The 24,543-nt window shown below is 39.9% G+C and overlaps 1 protein-coding gene across 1 annotated transcript; it reads right to left on the reverse strand.

The window, feature by feature from the left end:
* Positions 1-4,265: 4,265 nt before the first annotated feature.
* Positions 4,266-15,689, reverse strand: MMGT1 (membrane magnesium transporter 1). The gene is made up of 4 exons (XM_043895504.1): positions 15,354-15,689; positions 11,407-11,459; positions 8,811-8,914; positions 4,266-7,212 (listed from the first exon to the last, which is right to left on the reverse strand). Exons 1-4 carry the CDS (start codon positions 15,430-15,432, stop codon positions 7,053-7,055), a joined length of 396 nt encoding a protein of 131 aa, XP_043751439.1. The 5' UTR covers positions 15,433-15,689; the 3' UTR covers positions 4,266-7,052.
* Between the last annotated feature and the right edge of the window lie 8,854 nt (positions 15,690-24,543).

Consider the following 24,543-nt stretch of genomic DNA (forward strand, 5'->3'; position numbering starts at 1 on the left):
CACACTGAGGAAACCAGATCTGAAAGAGACACGTGCACCCCAATGTTCATCGCAGCACTGTTTATAATAGCCAGGACATGGAAGCAACCTAGATGCCCATCAGCAGACAAATGGATAAGGAAGCTGTGGTACATATACACCATGGAATATTACTCAGCCATTAAAAAGAATTCATTTGAATCAGTTCTAATGAGATGGATGAAACTGGAGCCCATTATACAGAGTGAAGTAGCCAGAAAGATAAAGAACATTACAGCATACTAACACATATATATATGGAATTTAGAAAGATGCTAATGATAACCCTATATGCAAAACAGAAAAAGAGACACAGAGGTACAGAACAGACTTTTGGACTCTGTGGGAGAAGGCGAGGGTGGGATGTTTCGAGAGCACAGCATCGAAACATGTATATTATCTATGGTGAAACAGACCACCGGCCCAGGTGGGATGCATGAGACAAGTGCTCAGGCCTGGTGCACTGGGAAGACCCAGAGGAATCGGGTGGAGAGGGAGGTGGGAGGGGGGATCGGGATGGGGAATACGTGTAACTCCATGGCTGATTCATGTCAATGTATGACACAACCCACTACAATATTGTAAAGTAATTAGCCTCCAACTAATAAAAATAAATGAAAAAATAAATAAATAACGTGCAGAAGGCAGGAGAAAAAAAAAAAAAACTATTCTCCAACAAAAAGAACCATTGGAGTAAAAGGCTGACTCTAGGACTGGGGAAGGAAATGTACAAGATGAACCCAGAACACCTTGTAGTGCCAGAGGTAAGAATACTGGGGCAAAAAATCCACAATAATGGGAGTGATGTCAAAGGGACACGGGAATCAAATGAAAGAGCAAACAATGTCCAAAGCTGGAACAATTTCAACAACAAATTAAGTAGTATTGCATGATAACCCAGAGTACAAAATAAATATCCATGAGCCCAAACTCATATAAATAAAATATAGAATAAATTGATAAGTGGGGGAGAAGAGATATCTCCTGTGCAGAAGAATTCCAAATAATTGATGTAGATACTCCATCCTCAAGGAGGTGCAGCATAACTCCCCACTGTCTAAGTCTGGGCTATGTATAGCAACTTCTTTCCAAAGAAGACAGCATGGAAACAGTAACTCCACAATGGAGAAACTTGACAAACACTGCTTTAGGTGATCAAGAATAACATCAACAAGGAATTCCTCGGCAGTCCAGGGGTTTAGGACTCTGCCCTTTCATGCCATGGCCTAGGTTCAATCCCTGGTTGGGGAACTAAGATCCCACAGGCTGCAGGCACAGGCAAAAAAAAAAAAAAAATCAAGATCGATAATTCAGGTTAATAAATGTGTACCCGCAGTATGACAATGCCATACATAATCTAAGTCTAATAATGGTAAAAAAAAAATTTTGGACAAATCCAGATAGAGGAATATCATACAAAATACCTGAGTTTCCTAAAACTGTCAAGGTCACCAGAAATAAGGAAAGTCTAAAAACTGCCACAGCCAAGAGAAGTCTAAGACATCACAGCTAATATCCTGGACAGAATCCTGGAACATAAAAAGGACATTGGGTAAAAATTAAAGAAATCTGAATATTAACTCTGGTTAATAATAATGTATCCATATTGGTTCAAGGATTGTTACCAAATGTATCATTCTAACATTTTAACCAGTGGTGAAATTGAGGCAAGCTATGTGGGAATTTTCTGCACCATCTTCCCAAGTTTTCTATAAATCTAAAACAGTTCTAAAAACTAAGGTTTATTTAGAAAATACCATTTTTAAAAGGAGGTAGAAGGACTATTTAAGAGACACCAGAGGGACTTCCCTAGTGGCCAATTGGTTAAGACTCTGTGCTTCCAATGCAGGGGGCACAGGTTCGATCCCTGGTTGGAGAACTAAGAGCCCACAAGCTGGGCAGCACAGCTGAAAAAAAATAAATGAGACTGGAGAGACAAATTTAAAAATGTAATTTGTGAACCTTGGTGGGGGCAGCTATAAAAGTCATTCTGGGGATACATGGGTAAATCTGAATATAGTATTAGATGGTTCATCATTTTCTTAAGTGTGAGAATGGTATTGTGGTTAAATAAGACAATGTCTTCACTCTTATAGGAGAGGCCTGATGACATATTTAGGAATGTCATGATATCATGAAGTGTGATGATGAAGTCTGTAACTCACCACAAACAATTCAGGAGGGCTTTGAAAAAAGCACACTTGGAAAGAACAAAAGCAAAAGTAACAAAACATTAGAAATGGTGAATCTAAATGAAAAGTATCTTGGCACTCATCAAACTATTCTTTCATATTTTATGTTAAATTCCTACAATTTTAGGAAAAATAGCAATAGGATTTTATTTTTTTTTTGCAATAGGATTTTAGAACCGAATAAAATGATACTAAAGTTTGTCTAGAAATATAAACATGCAAGAATAACTAGGGAAATATCCTGAAATTAATAATAATGTGGTATATATTAGCAAAGCTTAATATGAAAATGTATAACAACTTAAAGTAATTAAAAGACTGCTAAGTTTTGGAAAAGACTGCAGAGTTCAGAAATAAACCTAAATATATATGGAAACAATATACAAGGGATGGTTTTTCAAATCAATGTGGAAAAAGTCAATAAATAGGGTTGGGATAACCAGATAGCTATTTGGAAGAGAAAAATGTTGAATCCTTAGTTCACTCTTTCCATCTAAATTCCAAATGAATCAAAGATTAAAAAGTTAAAAAAAAAACTTAAAAGTACTGAAAAAATACATTAAATTTATTCTTAAATGTAAAGAAGGCCTTTCTAAAGCAAGGCACAAATCCCAGAAGCCATAAAGACTGGTAAGTTTACATAAATAAATAAAACTCAGGAAAATATTATTAAACATAAGACAATAGACCAATTTTCTTAGCATACAAAGAGCTCATACAAACTAATAAAAACAAATCGAATCGAAAACAGAACATGACCACACAGTTCACAGAAAATGAAATATAAGTAACCAATAAACATGAAAATGTGTTCCATCTCCTTCATTAAAATGCATTAGAACTTCATTAAGAGGCAAAGTACCATTTATTCACTTTCAGATGATCAAATTTTAAAAAGCTGAGTGCCCAATATTGGTAAGGGCCTCATAAATAATTATTCTTATACATTATATGCAGAAGTAGAATTGGGCAGATTTCTGGAGATCAGTTTAGCAATACCTACTGACCTGAAAATGAAAACTATACTTTGACCCAGCAATTCTATTGCTAGGAATTAACCTTGTTAGGTTAAGCTCATTATATGTACGAGTAAATTCATCACAATATGGTTTATCAACAGTAAAATACTGCCAACAACCTGGAAGTCTATATGTTTTAACATTTATAACACAATATATAGTAGAATACCACACAGTCATTAAAAAGAATGAGGTATTTCTATATATACTGATACAGAAAGATCTTATAAGACACAGCAAAAAAAGCAAGGTACAGAGAGTATATACAGTCTGATTCCATTAATGTAAAAACTTTTTATGTATATACTTGCTGGCAAATTATTTTTTTCCTGAAAGAATATGCAAGACACTTAAAGCTGGTTACCTTTGGAGAGAGGTTATTAGGAGCAGGAGGAAAGGGAGCAAGTTTTAATCTCATACCTTTCTGTACCATCTGATTTTTTTGCCATGTGCATATATTCTTTCTTTTTTCCTTTTAAAAGAGCACTTGATTAGTAGGTTATTTTTAGATATTCCTATGTAGATTTGAATACTAGTAGTGCTATCTTTCAAACTACTGCAGATAAGTGCCATGCTTTTAAAAGAATCAGAACTTCCTCTTGGATTAAACTTTAGATTTGCCCCTTGATGCTTTAATCATGATGATTTCCTGTTAAGTATAAGAAACTGCCATTTCTGTAATAGTTTGGCTATATGACAAATTTGTGCTGGAATGATTAGACACTGCTACTTGCAGACCAATATTCTTGTACTCCAAAGGGTATTTGATAATTCATCAATACAAATATAAATGAGATTACATATTCTATTTTAACTCTAAAAGAGCATAAAATTGCAGTAAGACTTTACATGTATAATGAAAAGTAAAGTATCCATTGAATTTAGTAAAAGCATCACACTGGAAAAAATACAGTTGTTAAAATTAAATCTTACATTTTTCTGGGGACAGAGAAGCAGAAGAAAATGAGATTAAAAGTAAAACATACAAACAAACAAACAAAACAACAAAAAAAAAAAACCACTACCAAAAACAGGGTGAGACAATCATTTATTTATTGGACAGGGCAAGATCATTTAAAGAGAGGAAACATATCCAAAAGAATGTGTTTAGCTTGGTGTTACAGGCATTGATGCTCACAACAAACAACATTACTCAATACATCATGGAAACAGGCCACATACAACCGGGGGATGCTGTCATGCCACTCAAAATAAGCCACAATGCTTAGGAAACAATCATTAGGGAGTTACAGAGCTTCACAGCCTCCAATTCGCCAACCTGCATTTTCTGCAGCTGGGCCACTAGGCCATAGCATTCAGCTGCTTCCCTGATTAAGTGAGCCTTCCTATATTCTAGAGAGCCTTCAACAGTACACACTTCTGAATGTCACTGAAATCATAGTCAGCTGCAAGCTTAATTTGCTCACATCACTATATTTTTGGCTACCTTAGTACTGCCTCAAATCATTACAAAAAACTTCTGAACTTAATCCATTTAGCACTGTTATGATGCATCCAAATCACCCCAATCCTATGGTACATACTTTTAAAAGATAGCATAAATTCACTGGAGGAAATTAAAAATTTGGGAAGCTCACCTGACCAGAGGTAAACAAGCTCCTAGCAAAATTAGACATGACTGAAGTCCGCTATGTCAATTACTTGCCATATTATTTGGCCTCATTTTTAGCAAGACTTTCCTGAGCAGGCAAAGATTTCAATATACATTCTAGAGACTAGACAATCATATTAATATATCATGAATGCTTGGTTCTGAGAAAAAAACCTATTCAGCATCCGATTGACTGAGAAACATGTTAGGAATCTGACTTCCCTCCTTACATCTACTGATTCGTACCAACCATCTCCTTTCAGAGAATTCATAGTTTTTAACATGAGAAGTTCTCATTCTACATAGAACTGAACAATATTTGGGAAGCCAGCCACCAAAGATCAGATACTATGGGAATCCAATCATATTAAATGACCAGAAGAGACAAACCTATACAGACAGAGAGATTGGTTGCTCAGGGTTGGGAGATATTGGGAGGAAAGGACAGGTAACTACTAAAGGATACAGGGTTTCTTTCTGGGGTGACAAAAACATTCTCAAATTGACTGTGATCATGGTTGCACGACTTTGTGAATATATTATAAAACTACTGAATTGTACCCTTTAGATAGGTGAATAGTAAGGTATGTGATTTATATCTTAATAAATTTATTATAAAAACATACTAGGAAAGGAAGACAGGCCTCAAAAGAGAAGAAAACAAGAGGCTCTTGCAAATCAATCCATACCTGAGGAAACGGTAGACAGGTATGATGGAAAGAGCTTGTTTCTCGTACACGACTTTGAGTTATACGACCACTTTAACTCCCAACTTCACATTTTAAACTCATTTCTAAATTATTTTAGATTTCTAACTTTGTTCTCCTTAGAGAGCAGAGTCAGTGTTCCACAGATAGATTGGGTTAGCAAAACAAAACTAAACAATGATTAAAAACCCAATGACAAAATAATCTTGTACTTTGGGCTGTGTGTTACCAGGCAGAAGAGCTGAGGTTCACTACTAGCAGAAAAAAAGCCATCAAGGATAAGGGCATCTTATGATTCTTGCCTAAAGCACATTTCCTTTTTAAATTTAAATTCCCTTTACACCCATACAATTCAACAAAAGCAACCTTCTCTACCAAGAAATGTTAAGCTTCCAGCAGATCAAACAGCTAGCCAAATTTCCCTAAGATTGCTATTTCTAAAAAAATTCTAGTCTGTACCCTCATCCTTACCTTCAGCAACATACAATGAAGACAGAAAACTCTAAGTTTGCTACAAAATGGAAGCTATGACCTTAATTTTTAAATTAAAAGATATTAGTTCCAAATATTTAGAACCTATTTGGCCCAATTCCGTTGAAATCTACCTTTATCCTTTATCCTTACTAATTCACTAGTTTAGTATGCAATAAAATAACAGAGGCTTTGAATAAGTTAAACTGGCTAGTAACAACTAATCAGTTTTCTTCAGTGATTACTGTTCCTCTACATAGGCAGGATGTTTAATTCACGGATGGTCTTTTTGGTCTATCTTCAACTATTCTTACACTACATAATCAATTAGGGACATCTTTTTACAGATAAATGAAGAGAACACAGGTAGCTTTACGTAAGTTGAGTTTGTTAAATCTATTTGTTATGACAGGGGATTTCTGACACAAAAATTGCTCACTGCACATTGAACCCCAGAGAAGTGATGAAACAAGACAGCTGATGTTAGGAGGTATATGGGAGCGGGGTAGGGTGAGAAGTCACGGATAAATTAAAAACTGGCAAGTATCTGCTGAAGCAGAGCCACTTTTTAGGGGCCATAAGAAAAACTCATAAGTCACCATTTTGGTCTCTTTAGAGAAGTCCATTTGTTGTTACGAACTTAAGACCATTTACTATCATTCATGCTGCAAAATGCAGTAGTCACACCATTTCCAAAAGGATCCTAAAAACTGTAGTGCAAAAGAAATCTAAGAAAATAAATAATTACAAAACCATCAACATTTTTCAAAGAAATGTGCTCAAAACAGTGACTTTTACAAAAAATGTGGATTTGTTTTAAATGAAAAAAGAATTCTATGAAAGATCAAAGACTCACTTCACAGATAACTTATACTGCAATAATGCCTTGATTAACAGTGTACAAATAAGGGCCGTAGACTTTTTTAACTAGGTCTGAGCGATCAATATAAATACTGATGGGGGAGTGTTTTGTACCCCAAACTCCAATATTCCAGCTCTGTGTCCTGTCCTGTTATTATAATTTGTAAAAATCTTAACGACGCAGTGATTCAAGTTTTCGTAACTTCAATGATGTGTTAGAGGACAATGCATCTTGGTTTGAAGAATTTGTTGTATCCGAAGGCCGGAACAGTACTCGACCACGATGATTAAATACATAAAATGATGGGTGATTCCTTAGTGTGTCAAATGTCCTTAAAAAAAGAAAAGCATCAATTTTAGATAAACCTTGATAAAAGCCCATTTGAAAATAAGTAGGCTTCTAATAAATTATGAATTTGCTATGGGTTGTATTTTTAACTAAGTTTAAATCCATAAAATTAGACTATAATTGGTAATCATACTGTATCTCACTTTTTTCCTGTACAAGGAAAATAAGAAACCCGGAAAAGCAACATAAAACCCTTGAAAATTTTTAATTCAGGCATTCCTTCCAGGATATCTATGAAAACAAATAATCACTCAACTTTAATCACCTCTGTGAATCTACCACTAGCCCATGCCAAATAGTCCTTAAAAAAAAAAGTACATATATTGTACCTTTGCTTATTCTCACTTGATCTGTCTTCCAAGAATCAAGTACAACGAAATATTCCTTTTGGCCCTTCTGTACCTGTTGTTGTCCAAACCTGTATATTTTGCTTTCATGTACTAAATTCATGTATTTTGCTACCACCTACTTAATGCCATTCTGTTTTACTTCTTTCTTTCTTGGCCCCTCGCCTGTGATTCCTGGTAGACTCTTTGTAAGAACAGTAGTGGGTGGTGATAGTGGAGTATCCTTTTCTTCTTTCCAGTGAGATATATGTAGTCTAAAAAAAGTTCACAAACACCGAAGTGTACAGCTTTTGGTGTTGATTTGTTTTTAAATATTAATTTCCTGGAAGGAAAGAGAACTCTTCTTTTGATAAAAACTCAAATCTCAAAGTCAGCCCACCTAAAAATCCAAGCATACCCCCACATAAAAGGGAAGCCTGACATGTGACTATGTGAAATGTAAATTTAAAAGTAAAAGTAAAAAGGGAGTGGATTTCCTGTAACACATAAATGTGTACTATGAATTCTTCTAAGGAAATACTGTGTTAAAATTTCTAGGATCAAGAAGGTGGGTAAAGTCCAGAGATTGAATCGAACAAAGCTAAAGGATGATTCTATGAAAGCAAGCAATACAGAAAAGTAAAGCAAGCAAAGCTCATGAAAATAGCTTAGAAGTAGTGTAGGAGGAAAAAGCAAAGCAGAATAACAAATATACTTTAGTCCAAGGATAGGAAAGTGCCCAAGAGCAGAGTTTATGTCACAGACTAGTTTCAAGGGAAACAGAAAACCCCTTAATCTTCCAAAGACTAAGCTGGGACAAGAGGATAAAAAGCGGAAAAAGGGAGGGAGGGAGGGCAAGGGAAGGAAAAGAGAAAGAAGACAGGGAAGCAAAGTGGTGAGGGGTGGCGGGGAGGTAGAGGAGAGGGAAGAAGGGGAGAAAAGAAGGAAAACATTCCTGAGGGAATATCTTCCTTATATATCTATTTTCATCCATCTATCCAACCAACAAACAAGTAATTTTAAGCAACCATAATATAACATATTATTCTAATGTCAACAGTCTGTCATTCAACTTCCATTTTTCCCATCAAATCAAACATCAACTCAATTTTTTTAGCTCATTACTCATACAAACTGCATGATCAAAATGTAAAAACAAAACCAACTTTTATGTACCAGAAAACATAATTTTAAACTATGTACATGAAGCAAATTCCCCATGAAATTAAATGTCTATGAAAAGGAAAAGACTTACTTATTTTTTAGTTCTGAAGTGGCATCCATGTCTTTAAACTCCCCTGCAATATGAACTATACCGTAACAGGTAACTGCAAAGGCCAGAAGTGTCTGAAGAACTATCTGTGAGTATAAAGATTAAGATTACTCAACAACAAACAACTATTATGAAAATTTACAATTTTCTCTCCGTTTCTAGCCTCTATCAGGTATTTCTCCCAGATGCTATCAAGGAGTCAGTTCTCACTTTAAATGATTTGGACTCAAACACAATAGTATCTTCTATAAGTTCTGTGGATCAGCTGCAATAATATGTCTGGGTTTTGCTCAAATAGCAAAACAGGTACTGATCCATTCAGAACTCAGCTATCAACTATGACCAACTTCTAAGAGCAACTATAAATGTTTTAATGTATTAATGTTAGATAACACAGAGTATTCAAAAAAAAAAAAAAAACACCCTTTACCCACTACCCAACTTAAAAAAGAGAACATTACCAGTTCCTTTCAAGGCCCAGGTATCCCTCTCCAATTATATCCCTCACCCTCCCTGCCAGTTAACTACTGGCCCCAATCACATATTAATCAGTTCCTTGCTTTTACTTATTTTACCAGCTCTATGTGTACGTCTAAAACATACCTTGCTTACTTCTTCCCATTTGAGCTTTTTTTTCTTTTGGTGAGATTCCTCCCTATTGTGATATGCAGTTATTATAGTCCATTCATTTTCACTGAATTTCATTACATGAAATTCCCACAATTTATCCATCCACTGTTGATAGCTATGCAGACTATTTCCTGTCTGTAACTTTTACAAAGTCAGGATGGATATCTTTGTGTATGTCTCCTAACACAAGGGAATGCAATCACTGGTGTGAGAGTATACACAAATTCAACTTTATTAGGTAATATCAAACTGCTTTCCAAAGAGGTTGTGCAAGTATGTAAGCAAAAATTTGCAGTGTTTGATATTAACCAACGTGGGATTACAGACATATTTTATTTTCCTGATAGTAATTATCTGTATTTTTCAAATTTTCCCATTTGCAAACAGAAGAAAGTTATTTTAAACAGATATAAATGAGTGCATATACACATGTGCAAGCGTATGCATGTGTGTATGCATCTACCACAAAAACAAAGGTAACAGAAGAATGAGTTAATAGTCACATTTTCCATATCTTGAATTACAGACAATTAAAAGTCAAAATTAGCCACAAGCTATTACTCTAATTTTCTAAATCAAAATCTAATGTCATACGTTATGCTGGCTTACATCCCCATCATCAGTGTACCAAGGCCCATTTCATACAATGCAATCAGAGACATCATTAACAAGGATGTGGTAACTCTGAGCTGTCATGAAAATATGTCAAGATAAATCAATAAAAAGCTAGTTATAAAAGTACACACTATAAACACAGTAACTTTTTAAAAGAAAAATTATGTGTGTTTTGGTTACATAAAGCTATATACACACAAACAAAGATAATGTTGTTTATGCATAGAAGAAAACTAAACTACTGATACACTCCAAACTGTTGGGAACAGAAGTAGAATTGTGAGCAATGGGGTCAGTATTTTTTTAAATATATGGGGTCAATTTTACTTTTGACACTTACTGTTTGATTCTATGAAGAACTTACTACTTTTGTACTTTAAAAATCCAAGAAAGATTAAAAAAAATTGGGGGGAGGGATTCCCTGGCAGTACAGTGGTTAGGACTTTGCACTTCCACTGAAAAAGGCATGGGTTTGATCCCTGGTCAGGGAACTAAGATCCTCGCAAGCCACAGGTATGACCCAAAAAAAAAAAAATCCAGTAAAGATAAAAAACTGAGTGAAGTTCACATATCACTGCAGCTTTAAAAAAAGAAGCACTTCCTATTTTTTTTAATCTTTACCACCTCTGTGTATGCCCCTAAACAATGTTTTGTTAGTTTTACTTGTTTTTAAACTTTATGTATAGAAGAAACTTTTCTAAAAAAAATTAGATTTTTTAAAAAGGGGGGGACTTCCCTGGCGGTCCAGTGGTTAAGACTCCATGCTTCCACTGCAGGGGACACAGGTTCAATCCCTGGTTGGGGAACTAAGATTCTGCATGCCTCGAGGTACAGCCAAAAAAGACAGTCAAATAATCAACTTGTTAAGTGCATCTCAGACTATAGACAGAGCAACTTCTAGAAAGACTATTTAAACTAAGTTCTAGGGACTTCCCCCGTGGTCCAGTGTTTAGCACTCCACAATTCCATTCCAGGGGCCTGGTTTCATCCATGGTTGGGAAACTAAGATCCCACAGGCTGCGCAGCACAGCCAAAAATAAATAAATAAACTAAGTTCCAGAAACCAAACAGAAATATTTTGTTTCCACATCTTTGGGCTTTATAATGAGTGACAAAAAGTATATAACACATGTTATTTCGTGTCTGGAAAATTAAGAGAATAAAAAATAAATTTTTAAAAATACATTTTAAGCTATGTGGCTAATTTTAAAACTGTATATAAATATATATTTTTATTGAAGTATAGTTGATTTACAATGTTGTGCTAGTTTCAGGTGTACAACAAAGTGATTTGGTTATATATATTTTAATGGAATATAAATGACCAACTTACATCTATTGGCAGTGATTCATCTTCCTTTTCTGTTAATCGCATATAAGAACGATCTATAAACCAGAAGCACACCATTAAGGAAACTGTAGCCCATTTTTCTTAAAATGCAAGCAAATCAATATACCAAAGAAGCAACTGACATATGCTACAAGAAACAATGTTAATCCTGGATTCCTCAAAAACCTCTATCTTCTAAGGCAGTCAGTCTGATCTTGAACTATTTTATTCCCATCATGACCTGCTTTCTCATCTTATAAAATGGAAGAGTGAAAAGTGAGCAAACATAAGGAAGAAATACCTAAACAACTTTTCTTTCATTATTACAGGAAAACTAGAATTCTCTTAAATTCTTTCACTAACTGATCAAAGAAATCACAATTATTTAAAAATTAAATCTACAGAAAAATCTCAACTCTAAAATAGCACTACCATTACATAATATAGACGAAGTAATATTGCTATGGAAATGTTTTTCTCAAGAGAATATGCTGGGGCAGTGTTGGGATAGGAGTAATTCCTGTACATCAATTTCTGCTTCTATGATTTAATTATAATTCTGCTACTGCCTTAGCCTCAGGAGGCAGCAGGGTATGAAGGAAAAGGATCAAGGTTTGGAAGTTGAAAAGCCTGGATCATAATAGCAGCTCTTCAGTTTATCACAATCTCATTCAATGTGAAAGACACTCTCGTGGACTGTAACATGGATCTCAATCTCAGAGCGTTAAAATGTAGGAGGGGGAATGTGCCTGAGAATACAGTATCTTTTCACTGCCTAGGTTTCTGCATTAGTAAAATGGGAATAAAATGAGAATCAAAGGAGATACAAGATAGGCGCTCTGCGAAAACAAAGTTCGTCACAGCAAAGATGAGCATGCCACAGCACCATAGGGTGCTACCTGCTGCCACAATCTGACAAGACACAGTTAGCCTCAATGGTAATACTGGTCTCTTTCCAACGTGAGCATTGAAAAGAGGTCCTACTGCAGTGATAAATGCCACAAGGCATTCTCATCTCACATAAAAACACAAAATCCTAATTCTAGAGGAACCTTGCAGTCTCTACTTAATATGTGCTGTACTTAGTTGTCTTAGACTCTTTGCGACCCCATGGACTACAGCCTGCCAGGCTTCTCTGTCCTTAGGGATTCTCCAGGCAAGAATACCCTCCATGCCCTCCTCCAGGGGACCTTCCCAACCCAGGAATCGAAGCCAGGTCTCCCGCATTGCAGGTGGATTCTTTACCAACTGAGCCACCAAGGAAGCCCTCTACTTAATAGAACATGCTTAAAAACTCAAATTGTGAGTGAGCATGCACTCACTGACTCTTAAGAGAGAATGTGTTTAGAGACATTTCTGAAGTTTTATCTCACAAGTTTCATCACAAGGACAGGTGTAAAAGAAAAATTAAACCAATGCCAAAGTAGGTTTTGGCTAACTTCCTACTGTCCAATTCCCAGCTACCTTTCTTTGCCTGAAGCTTAATCTGACTCTAACCCTACCTTAGTAGGACATTTCCTCGTCTGTAAAACGAAAGGGTTGGACTTCTGTCATCTGTCTCCTTGCTCTAGGACTGTAATATTTTACAGCTGAAGTCTATAGTAGAAAATGACACAGTACCACTGTATCCTAATCTCTAGGGCAGCACTTCTCAAATGAATGTGCATACAATCACCTGGGGACCTTATTAAAATGCAGATTCAGATTTCACAGATCTGAGGTGGGGCCTGAGTTTCTGCATTTCTGACAAGGTCCCAGATGATTTTTGATCAGCAAGGCTCTAGGTACCTCTTAACCCCTCCGCCCACCTACAAAAATTAACTGCTCCCATCTCCGTGTATCTTCACTTTTAGCATCTATATCACTTTATGGTGACTGCTGCTTGAATCACTTGTTTCTCCATTTGACTCTGAACTCCCTCGGGACATCACTGCACCCTCTAGCACCTAAGCACATCACAATTTCAACCAATTACTCAAGACTGAATTTTACCAAGCAATGTAGCACATAGGCTCCAGAATCAAACTGCTTGTATTTGAAGCCCAGCACCCCCATTTATCATCTTTGTAATTTTGTGCAAGTTTCCTAGCAGTGTGGCTCAATTTCTTCATCTTTCAAAGGTGATAATAACATCTACCTCACAGGGATTTTGGAAGGATTGAATTACATAATACACAAAGTGCTTAGTTCAGTGCCTGGCACGCAGTAAGCTATTATTGTTGTTATCATTAAAGACTGGAGTTTTGCAGAAACTGTCACAGAGAAAGCAGCCTGGGAAAACATGAAGACTAAATGTAATGTGATATCCTGGATTGATTCTTGGAATAGAAAGAAGACATTAATGGGAAAACTGGTGAAATCCAAATAAAAGCTAGACTGTACTTAATAGTAATATACCAATGTCAGTTTCCTAGTTGTGATATCATACCATAGTAATGTAAGATGTTACCAGTGAGGGAAACTGGGTGAGGAGAATACAGTAATTATTTGCACTATCTTTGTAAATTTTTTCTGTAAATCTAAAATCTCAAAATAAATTTTTAAAAAATTAAAGCTGAATTTCTGTCAAGACAAATGTTGTCATAATACATGTACCTAAAAAAGTAATTTTAATAATGGGATCATTTTAATTACCATATACACAATACATAGAACGAAAGGTTTTATCTTGAAAACTGGAGCTTTGAAGGAATTCACATTTCATTTTCCACTTTATTCCTGAAGATGGAAAGTAATCTAGCAAATAAAGGAAAAAAGTTCAACTCTGAATTTCCTCCCTTCGTTGAACAAATTTATTGAGTAACTACTGTAGGGAACATTATGCTGGGCACTGAGATTACAGCAGTGAACAAAATATACATCGTCCCCGCCCTTGTGGGCTCTATAGGTTACAAAAGAGATCAGCAAACTTTTCCTGTAAAGGGCCAGATAATAAATATTTTAGCCTTTGCAGGCTTTACTATCTCCATTGCAACTATTCAACTTTGCCCTTAGAAAGCAGCCAGAAAATACCTAAACCGGCATGACTGTGTGCCAATAAAACTTCAGATGGACACTGAAACTTGGATTTTAAATAACTGTCATGGATCAAAAAATGATACTTTTGCTTCCCCCCTCCCCCCAACAAATTAAAACTCTAAAAACATTCTTAGCTCACTGCAAAAACAAGAGCGAGGCTGCATTTGGCCCACATGCTAGAGCTTGCTAACCCTTGGTCTAGGAGAGAAGGAAGACCTCAAAACAGATCAGCCGTCCCACTGCACTGCATCCTCTGCTGGACTCTTAAGTTTCTTCTTGACAATACAATTGTATGTGTACGATAAGGTACTTTTACTTTGCTTTCTTCCTAAACTTCTAAATCACTCTTTGACATAGAAAGGGAAAGAATTAAAATCCACCTCAATGAAGCATCAGAGAAGGGATATGATATGCCCAAGGTCACAGATTTAGCGGTAAAGCAAGTTTTTAAGAACCAGCCCTCCAGTCTCCCAGCCCGGTGCTCTTTGCCCCATATCACAGTGCCTCCCAGAGGCAAGTGGTCACCTAACTTCTCAGTCCTCCTGGAGTGCCCAAGACACTGTCCACCTAGTTGTCATGGAACCATGAGCATCCGAGGTCCTCAATCTGACACTCTGCCAGCCCCACGATGGATCTGACAACACTTGTCCCAGATTCCCAGAAAGGCTCCCTTTCTGTCCACCCCGCAGCCCACCGATCCCCTCTCCCCAACATCCCCTTCCCTGCTGTAATCCCAGTTGCCCCACTCTCCTCAAACTCAGACTCCAAGCCTTCCACCGAGGAGCCCCGCACCGCTTCTCACAGTCACCTCAAACTCTAAGGTCTCAAATGACCGTTCCTGGGCCACTCGGTCCGACACTCCTTCTTGGGTGCGCCCACACGCCGCCCGCAGAGTCCCGCATGGGAGCTGTCCCCGTCCCCCAGGCACTTACGCTGCGCAGCGGAAAAGGCCGCGTGGGCTAGGGCAAAGAGGCCGATGCCCACCAGCCCCTTCCATAGCGACGGCGCCATGACTCCGAAAGAGCAGCCCAACAAAAGAAGCGAAGGGCGGCAGAGCCGTTCCTTCCTTCACCGGCGGGTGTCCGCGCAGCGCAGAAAGATGACGTCACTGAACCCCTGGGCGCGAAGCGCCTCAGAGGTGGAAAAACAGAAGAGCCGTGAGAAAGCGGAAACGGGAATGCTGGGAAGAAGGGGAAAAAGACAAGGAAAAAGGTCCGGGAAAGCCGAAGAGCCGGGCCTGCGCCGCACTGCCGCTCTAAGAGAGGCGGGGCTGCGTGGAGAGCGTAGAAGAAGAAGCGCAGGCGGATCAATGGGGAAGTGGAGACGAAGGTGCCAGCAAATGAGTGCGGGCCGCGGGGCAGGGGGCGTGGCCTGCGGAGAGGCGGGGGCGGGGCCTATGGAGAGTTCCGGGTAGGGCAGAGGGATCGTGGGCTCTGCAGGAGGTAGTTAGAGGCGGTCGGTGCCGGATCCCTATGTCTTAGCCGGGAATTTTTGTTTGTTCTGCTTTTCCTTCAAGCTGTGCTCTTTGTTTTCTGTTGACCTTTCCTGTACTTCAGCGTACTGGGAACTGGTACTACGGAAGGAGGCACTAGTGTGAAAGCGAGGGGGCTAGTGGGGGTGTAGAGGAAAACCACCCGGGATTTGGAGGCCCCGAACACGTGGCAAGCGGGGTACATTCAGTAAAAGTTAGTCCCCTTCTCTTTACTTGTAAGTGGTCTATGTGAAAGATTCGCGCCCAAAGGGGTGTAGCGCCGCGGGAGTGTTTTGTCACTAAGGGGACCATTTCACATTGTGTGTCGCTCAGTCGTGTCCGACTCTTTGCAACCCCATGGACTGTAGCCCGCCAGGCTCCTCTGTCCGTGGGGATTCTCCAGGTAAGAATACTGGAGTGGGTTGCCATGCCCTTTTCCGGGGTATCTTCCCGACCCAGGGATTGAACCCAGGTCTCCGCCATTGCAGGCAGGTTCTTTACGGTCTGAGCCACCAAGAAAGCTCAGTCCTCTGTGCATGGGGATTCTCCAGGCAAGGCTACGGGAGTGGGTTGTCATGCCCTCCTCCAGGGGATCTTCCCAACCCAGGGATCGAACCCAAGTCTCCCGCATTGCAGGCGGATTCTCTACCGTCTGAGCCACCAGGGAAGCCCACATTTCACATTAGGTTGAAATAAAAAGGGAGGAATAGAAGGATGATAACAATACTGGCTCATCTCTCTGTCTCTCTGATGAGAATAAAATATATTCTCTCGATTTTTATCTTTGTCTTCATCCCCTAAAATGTAGACATTTTACATTAACCTCTTTACATTCTATTCTGTGGCCAGCTCACCTTTTACTCCCCAGTGCTTTCAGCCATTGTTGGTATTGGTGATTCCAAATCGACAGCTGTCTCTCCTGAGCTCCAGACTTTGCATTTCCAACTCCTTGCTGATCATTTATTTCTATCATGTGGCACTTAAAACTTAATATGGCCAAAATAGAATTCATTCCTTTTCCTAAACTCCCATCAACTCCTCCCGTGCCACCTGACTGGCTGGCGCAACGTTGTAAACTGCATATCACAGGGTAAATGCAAAGTATGATGATCACCATGCTTTCCCCTTAACGTTGTCAGACTTCTACATTTTAGCTACTCAATTTACTCACCCCACTTGCTATTAGAGGCCTATGCTGGCCACGCTTTTAAATTTGCATTCTTCCCATTCCTGAGACCCTTCGACTGCTTTATTTTCATGTCACCTTTTAAGATACACTATAATTTACCTATTTATTATGTTTCTTTTGTTTAATATCTCTCTTTGCCCAGAAATGTAAGTTCCAAGAGGGCACAGGTTTGTATCTATACCTAGAACATTGCCTGTCACATGGTAGGCATTCAGTGTTTACTGAAAGAATGAATGAATTGTGGGAAAGTGGAGGGGAGTGTATCCTCCTTAGAAAGGATCTCTAGAGAGCATCCTGTTATTTTGAATTGGGTTCAAAAATCCCTCTGGACTTGTACACACACTTACATTTTGATAATAGTTTGATGATAAGCATTTTCTGATATACTTGGGTTTCCTCAAAGCTAAAAAATAAATTTAGAAAATAAAGGAAGGCATCCAGGAGTCATCAGATTTCCACAAATTTACCTGTATAGCTTTTGTCCTGGATCCCATTTTCCAAACATTTAATTATAGTCATTATTTTTCTCTGGCCCTCACCAGTTTCTTCACCTCTAAGCCAAGAGTTGACAGAGTACTTGATCAATGTCAAGTATGGTATATTATATTTTTTACAAATGTTCAGTTCAGTTGCTCAGTCATGTCTGACTTTTTGTGACCCCATGGACTGCAGCATGCCAGGCCTCCCTGTCCATCACCAACTCCAGGAGCCTACTCAAACTCATGTCCATCGCTTTGGTGATGCCATCCAACTATCTCCTCCTCTGTCATCCCCTTGTCCTCCTGCCTTCAATCTTTCCCAGCATCAGGGTCTTTTCCAATGAGTCGGTTCTTAGCATCAGGTGGCCAAAGTATTGGAGTTTCAGCTTCAGCATCAGTCCTTCCAATGAATATTCAGGACTGATTTCCTTTAGCATGGACTGGTTTGATCTCCTTGCAGTCCAAAGGACTCTCAAGAGTCTTCTCCAACACCACAGTTCAAAAGCATCAGTTCTTCGGTGCTCAGCTTTCTTCACAGTCCAACTCTCACATCCATACATGATTAGTGGAAAAACCATAGCCTTGACTAGATGGACCTTTGTTGATAAAGTAATGTCTCTGCTTTTCAATATGCTGTCTAGTTTGGTCATAGCTTTTCTTCCAAGGAGCAAGCGTCTTTTAATTTCATGGCTGCAATCACCATCTGCAGTGATTTTGGAGCCCAAAAAAATGAAGTCTGTCCCTGCTTTCATTGTTTCCCCATCTATTTGCCATGAAGTGATGGGACCAGATGCCATGATCTTCGTTTTCGGTCTGTTGAAGTTTTAAGCTAGCTTTTTCACTCTCCTCTTTCATCAAGAGGGTCTTTAGTTTTTCTTCGCTTTCTGCCATAAGGGTGGTGTCATCTGCGTATCTGAGGTGATTGATATTTCTCCTGGAAATCTTGATTCCAGCTTGTGCTTCATCCAGCCTGGTGTTTTGCATGATGTGCTCTGTATATAAGTTAAATAAGCAGGGTGACAATATACAGCCTTGACATACTCCTTTCCCAATTTCGAACCAGTCTGTTGTTCCATGTCCAGTTCTGACTATGTATAAACCTCACAATCAAGATGGAGAAGGAAATGGCACCCCACTCCAGTACTCTTGCCTGGAAAATCCCATGGACAGAGGAGCCTGGTAGGCTGCAGTCCATGGGATGACGAAGAGTTGGACACGACTGAGCGACTTCACTTTCACTTTTCACTTTCATGCATTTGAGAAGGAAATGGCAACCCACTCCAGTGTTCTTGCCTGGAGAATCCCAGGGATGGGGGAGCCTGGTGGGCTGCCATCTATGGGGTTGCACAGAGTCAGACACGACTGAAGCAACTTAGCAGCAGCAGCATATTCATGGGGTAGGATTTTAATTGTCTTTAATTGTCTTATCTTTAGATTCCAATCTGAAAGGAAGCCAAGATATTCATAGTCACAGTTATTAAAGACTTTACTAAGTCACAGTTACTAAGTACCTTGGGTCCACTCATACAGTGTTCTGTACATTAGAGTTATTCCCAGAGGTGCAAGGTACAGCTAATGGCAGCAGTGTTTTCACGAGCTCTTAGAACAAGAGTCAAACCTCATGAGAAAGAGCATTTGAATTCCTGGGTGATGCAAGAAGTGTGTTTAGTTTTCCCAAAGAAATAGCCGTTGTTCATATGCATAGTGGATAAGTGATGAGGATGTTATTAAAGGTGGGGATAGCCATCTCTAAAGCGTTCCCTATGGAGGTAGAGATGTTTATGAAGGCTCCTCACTGTTTCCCCAGGAGAGTTGGTTGAGTAGAGAAAGCACTGCAGTCCCAGAATTGTTTTCAAGTTGATTAACAGCCATCCAGCTGGAGGAGTGATTTCATGCCCCATGTCCATGTGCCCATTTCCCATGCAGATGCTCCCCCTACCTAGCACACTTTGTCCTCTTCTACTTAGTTCAAAAACCCACCTTCCCTAGAAATGATGACCACAAGTTTAGTAAACATGTCATTTCATATAGACATTTTAATAACCCTGCATTTTTGCCCCCCTCCTTCCACATTTACTGTTTTGATATCATATTTTACATCTTTTTGTTTTGTGTACCCCTTAACTAATTTTTGCAAATACAGATGATTTTATTGCTTTTATCTTTCAATCTTCCTATTAACATTATACATAGTTGATTTACTACTTTTACTGTATTTTTGCCTTTACCAATGAGATTTTTCCTTTTGTAATTTTCATGTTTCTAATTGTGGCCTTTTCTTTTCCACCTTGACAAGTTCCTTTAGCATTGATTGTACAGCTTGTTTAGTGGTGTTGAACTCTTTTAGCTTTTGTTTGTGTGTAAAACTTATGATCTCTCCATCAAACCTGAATTCAGATCTTACTGGGTAGAGTATTCTTGGTTGTAGGTTTTTCCCTTTCATTACTTTAAATATATCTAGCCTGTAGAGTTTCTGCTGAAAGGGGAGATGATAACTTTACAGAAGTTCCTTTGTACAAAACTTGTTGCTTTTCCCTTGTTGCTGCTAATAGTCTCTCTTTATCTATCATTTCTGCCATTTTTATTATAGCATATCTTGGTGTGGTCCTCTTTGGGTTCCTGTTTGGGATTCTTTGTGCTTTCTGGACCTGGATGTCTGTTTCCCTGTCTTCCAGATCAGGGAAGTTTTAGCGATTATATCTTCAAATATGTTCTCAGTCCCTTTGTCTCTCTCTTCTCTTTCTGGGACCCCTTTAATGTGAATGTTAGTATGTTTGATATTGTTCCAGCTGTCTTAAGCTGTCCTCGTTGCTTTTTATTCATTTTTATTTTTATGCTGAGCTTCAGTGACTTCCATTACTCTGTCTTCCAGCTCCTTGATCTGTTCAGTACTGTTGATTCCTTCTAGTGATTTTTCATTTTAATTATTGTATTATTCACCTCTGTTTAGTTCTTTATGTTTTCTAACTCTGTTAAAAAAACTTCTGACTTCTCACTCTGTTCATCCAATCTTCCCCCAAATTCTTTGAATGGCTTTACAATCATTACTTTGAACTCTTTATTGGTAGATTGCCTATCTCCACTTCACTTAGTTCTTCTGGGGTTTTGTCCCTTTGTTTGGAATTTGTTTCTTTGTCACCTCATTTTACCTAATTTGCTGTTTTTATGTTTATATATCTAGTAGATTGGTTATATTTTCCGACCTTGCATAAGTGGCCATTTGTAGAAGATATCCTATGAGTCCCACTAGCACACCCCACTCTGGTCACCAGAGCTGTGTGCTGTGGGGGTGCTGCTATGTGGGCTGCATGGGTCCAACTGTTGTGGTGGGCTGACTACTGTGGGTGGTGTGGTAGACATGGCTGACACCCAGTCCAGTTGGTTGCCAGGCTCTGCCTTGTGCGGAGGCTGCAGGCTACTAGTGGGTGGGATCAGGTCATGAGGCTGCTGGCTTAAGAGCCCCAGCGGGTTCCAGGGCTAGTTCTAGCCCACTGGTGGGCAGAACCAGGTTCTGGGGTAGGTGGTTGGAGGGCCAAGGTTCCCAGATTTACTGTTATCCTGCTGATGGGTGGGGCTGGTTCCTAACAAGGCTGAGGATTCTGAGGTGTCCCAAAGGTGGCACTGATCCACTGATGAGTTGGGCCAAATCCCAGGGTGACTGGCTGAGCCATCCAAGACATCTCAAAGCTTGTGTTGGCTTGCTGGTGGGAAGAGCTGGGGCCCATGGGGTCCCAGGACTAGTGCCAGCTTACTGGTGGGTAGAGCCAATTCCTGGGGTCTCTGGCTACAGGGCCTTGGAGGGCTCAAAGCTGGTGTCAGCCTACTGGTGGGTGGGGAAGGATCCCAGGACCACTGGCTAAGGGACCCAGGGTGTCCCAGAGCTGGTGTTGGCCTGCTGGTGGACAGGGATGGGACCCAGCTGGTCCTGAGGCTGTGTCAGCCTACTGGTGGGTGGGACCAGGGCCCAGGGGATCCCAGGGTTGGTGCCCACCCACTGGTGGGTGAAGGTGTTCCCAGGGCCAGTGCTGGTCCACTGATGGATGGAGCCAGGTCCCAGGATCTCTAGCTGCAGGGCCCTGGGAATCCCAGGGATGGTGCTAGTACACTGGTGTGCAAGGCCAGGTCCTAGGCCCTGTGGTGAACAAGGCCAGGTCCCGGGGCAGCTGTGGGCTCAGGAGGCCTTAAGGTAGCAGATCTGCTGGTGAGTGGGACTGTATCTCCACTCAGCTACTTGCTTGGCCTAAGGTCTCCCAGTACTGGTACCCACAGGCTGGTGAGCAGGGCTGGGGGCAGGTCCCTGCGCTAATAAGCTAGATGGAGGGTTCCAAAAGGCACTTGATAGCACCACTGTTCACTTGGTAGAATAAGCTGCCCCAAATGGCTGCTGCCAGGGTCTGTGTCCCTCGGGTGAACTCCAGTTACCTCCTCTTTCTGTGGGAAGCTCTCCAATATCAGCAGGTGGTTCTGACCCAGGCTCCTTGCACATTACTGCTTCTGCCCTGGGTGCCAGAGTATGTGAGATTTTGCATGCACCCTTTCAGAGTGGATCTCTATTTCCCACAGTCTTCTTACTCTCGCAAAAGTAAGCCTACTAGCCTTCAAAGACAAACATTCTGAGAGCTTATTTTCCAGGTGCAGGACCCCCAGGCTGGGGAGCCTGATGTGGGGCTCAGATTCATTGCTTCTTGGGGAGAACCTTTGCAGTTGTAATTATCCTTCTGTTTGTGGGTTGCCCACCCAGCGGTATGGATCTTGACTATACTGCATCTCTGCTCCTCCTACCTGTCTCGTTGGGGTTCCTTCTTTATGTCTTTAGTTGTAGAAGATCTTTTCTACTAGCCTTCTGGTCTTTCTCATCAATAGTTGCCACATAAATAGTTGTAATTTCGGTGTGCTTATGGGAGGAGGTGAGTTTAGGGCCCCACCCCCAGAAACAGATTGGGTTTAAATACTGGCAGATTTAAGTAACTGGACAAGTTACTTAACTTCACTGTGCCTCTGTTTCCTCATCTGTAAAGTGGGAATAATAATAGTACTTATCTGATAAGATTGTTGTCAGGATTGAGCAAGATGATGCTTACAAATTGTTTATAAAATAATCTCACACACAGGAAGCACTCAGTAAATTTTAGCCATTGTTATTGTTGTTGATGCTGCTATTGACTCTTCTAGCTATTTTTTCAGACTGAAGAGGTTCTTTATGCTTTTAGTCTTTTGTAAAACATCAGTTGCTCCACCCCTTTGATTATTTTAATTGCTCTTCTCTGGGCTTTTTCCAGATCCACTAATATTTCTCATGGGGTTTCATTACTACATCTGTACCAAGTATCCTAGGTTACTTGGCTGAGGGTAATATGAGTATTCATTTCACATAGCCTTGACACTGAAAATGACACCAAAAATCTTATTTGCTTTTTTAGCACATTGGGCTGGTTTGTTCAGGAGATAAACTGAAAACTCCAGCATAATTATATTGAGTCCTAACCAATATATGTGACCTATTCTTTCTTCTGCTCTTTGAATATAGCATTCCCTATACTACTGGCCCAGGACTGGCTCTCTTCCTTACCTTCTTTGGAGAACACATGACTCCCACATATTCAACATTGTGCATATAGCTCCCAGATCTATCAGTGGTCCTGACTTCACTCCTAAATTCTAGACCCAAGCTTCTAACTGCCCATTTTGATAACTCCACTTGGAAATCCCACCAGTCTCTTAAATCAGGAGTCCTCAACCTCCGAGATCTAATGCCTGATGATCTGAGGTGGAGCTGATGTAATAGTAATAGAAACAAAGTGCACAATAAATGTAATGCTCTTGAATCATCCTGAAACAACCATTACCCATGCCCCTCCCCAAGTTCGTGGGAAAATTGTCTTCTATGAAACCAGTTCCTGGTGCCAAAAAGGTCAGAGACTGCCGCCTTAAATCCAACCTGTCCAGAGCTGAGCTCTACCTTCTGACTCCCATTTTAATGCTATTAGCTGTCCTATGCTTTCCAGTTATCCAGGTTCAAAACCCTGGTGTCATCTTTCCATCCTTCTTCAAGCACTCCGCATCCAACCACCCCATCGATTGCTAAAGCAGGGTAATCCAACCTCGGCACTGGATTTCTCATTCAGCTTTCCATTTCCATTCCTACTGCATCCTATAAATGAAGGCCTCACTACTTTTCAGCAAGTCTACCTTTCCAGCCTTTTCACTGGTCTCCCCTGTTGCCCATCTCTCTGCAATTTGCTTATTCTCCTATATGCTGCCATATTAATATTGGAGAGGTTTTGAGCAGGGAAGTGAATGAGTTAAAGTTTTCTGTGGCATTAAGACCTTCCACAATACGGCCTCAACTTAGCTTTTCAGCCTTTCCCTCAACATGTGAATTAATTAAGTCAGTGTTTATCATGCATCTCCAAAGAACCAAGGACTGCCACAAACACTGGACTAAACTTATGTATACTTTTCAATCAGTAAGTCCTTCCTGAGCATTTACTATGTACCCAATACCGTAAAGTCCTCTTTATGTTTGTCCTTGAACTGAATCTAGGTACTTATGGGAACTGAATGTCATCTGCAAACATGGAGATTTCCTTGGTACTCAAGGAAATAGAAGAGACATACACTGATGCTCAGATATGTTGTAATTGAGTACCTATTTTGGTTAGGTGTTGGGCTAGTGGCTGTCAGTAAAGAAATAAGTAATACTTGCTTCCTGCCCTCAAGATACTCATGACATGGTATAACAAACATGTAAATCAAACATAATATTTCAGTAGGGCTAAGAGAGAGATTTGCAGGAGGCAAAGGGTGGTGCTCTGAAAGACCATACAAGGAGCCCCTAACTCAGCCTGAGGGCATCGTGGAAAGCTTGCTGACCTGTTTTTTTTTTAATTGGAGGATAATTACAATGTTGTGTTGATTTCTGCCTTACAGTCAGCCATGAATTTGCATAGGTTCCTTCCTTCATGAACTGCCCTCTCGTCCCC

This window comes from Cervus elaphus, chromosome X (assembly GCF_910594005.1).
Source record: "Cervus elaphus chromosome X, mCerEla1.1, whole genome shotgun sequence".
Lineage (NCBI taxonomy): Eukaryota > Metazoa > Chordata > Mammalia > Artiodactyla > Cervidae > Cervus > Cervus elaphus.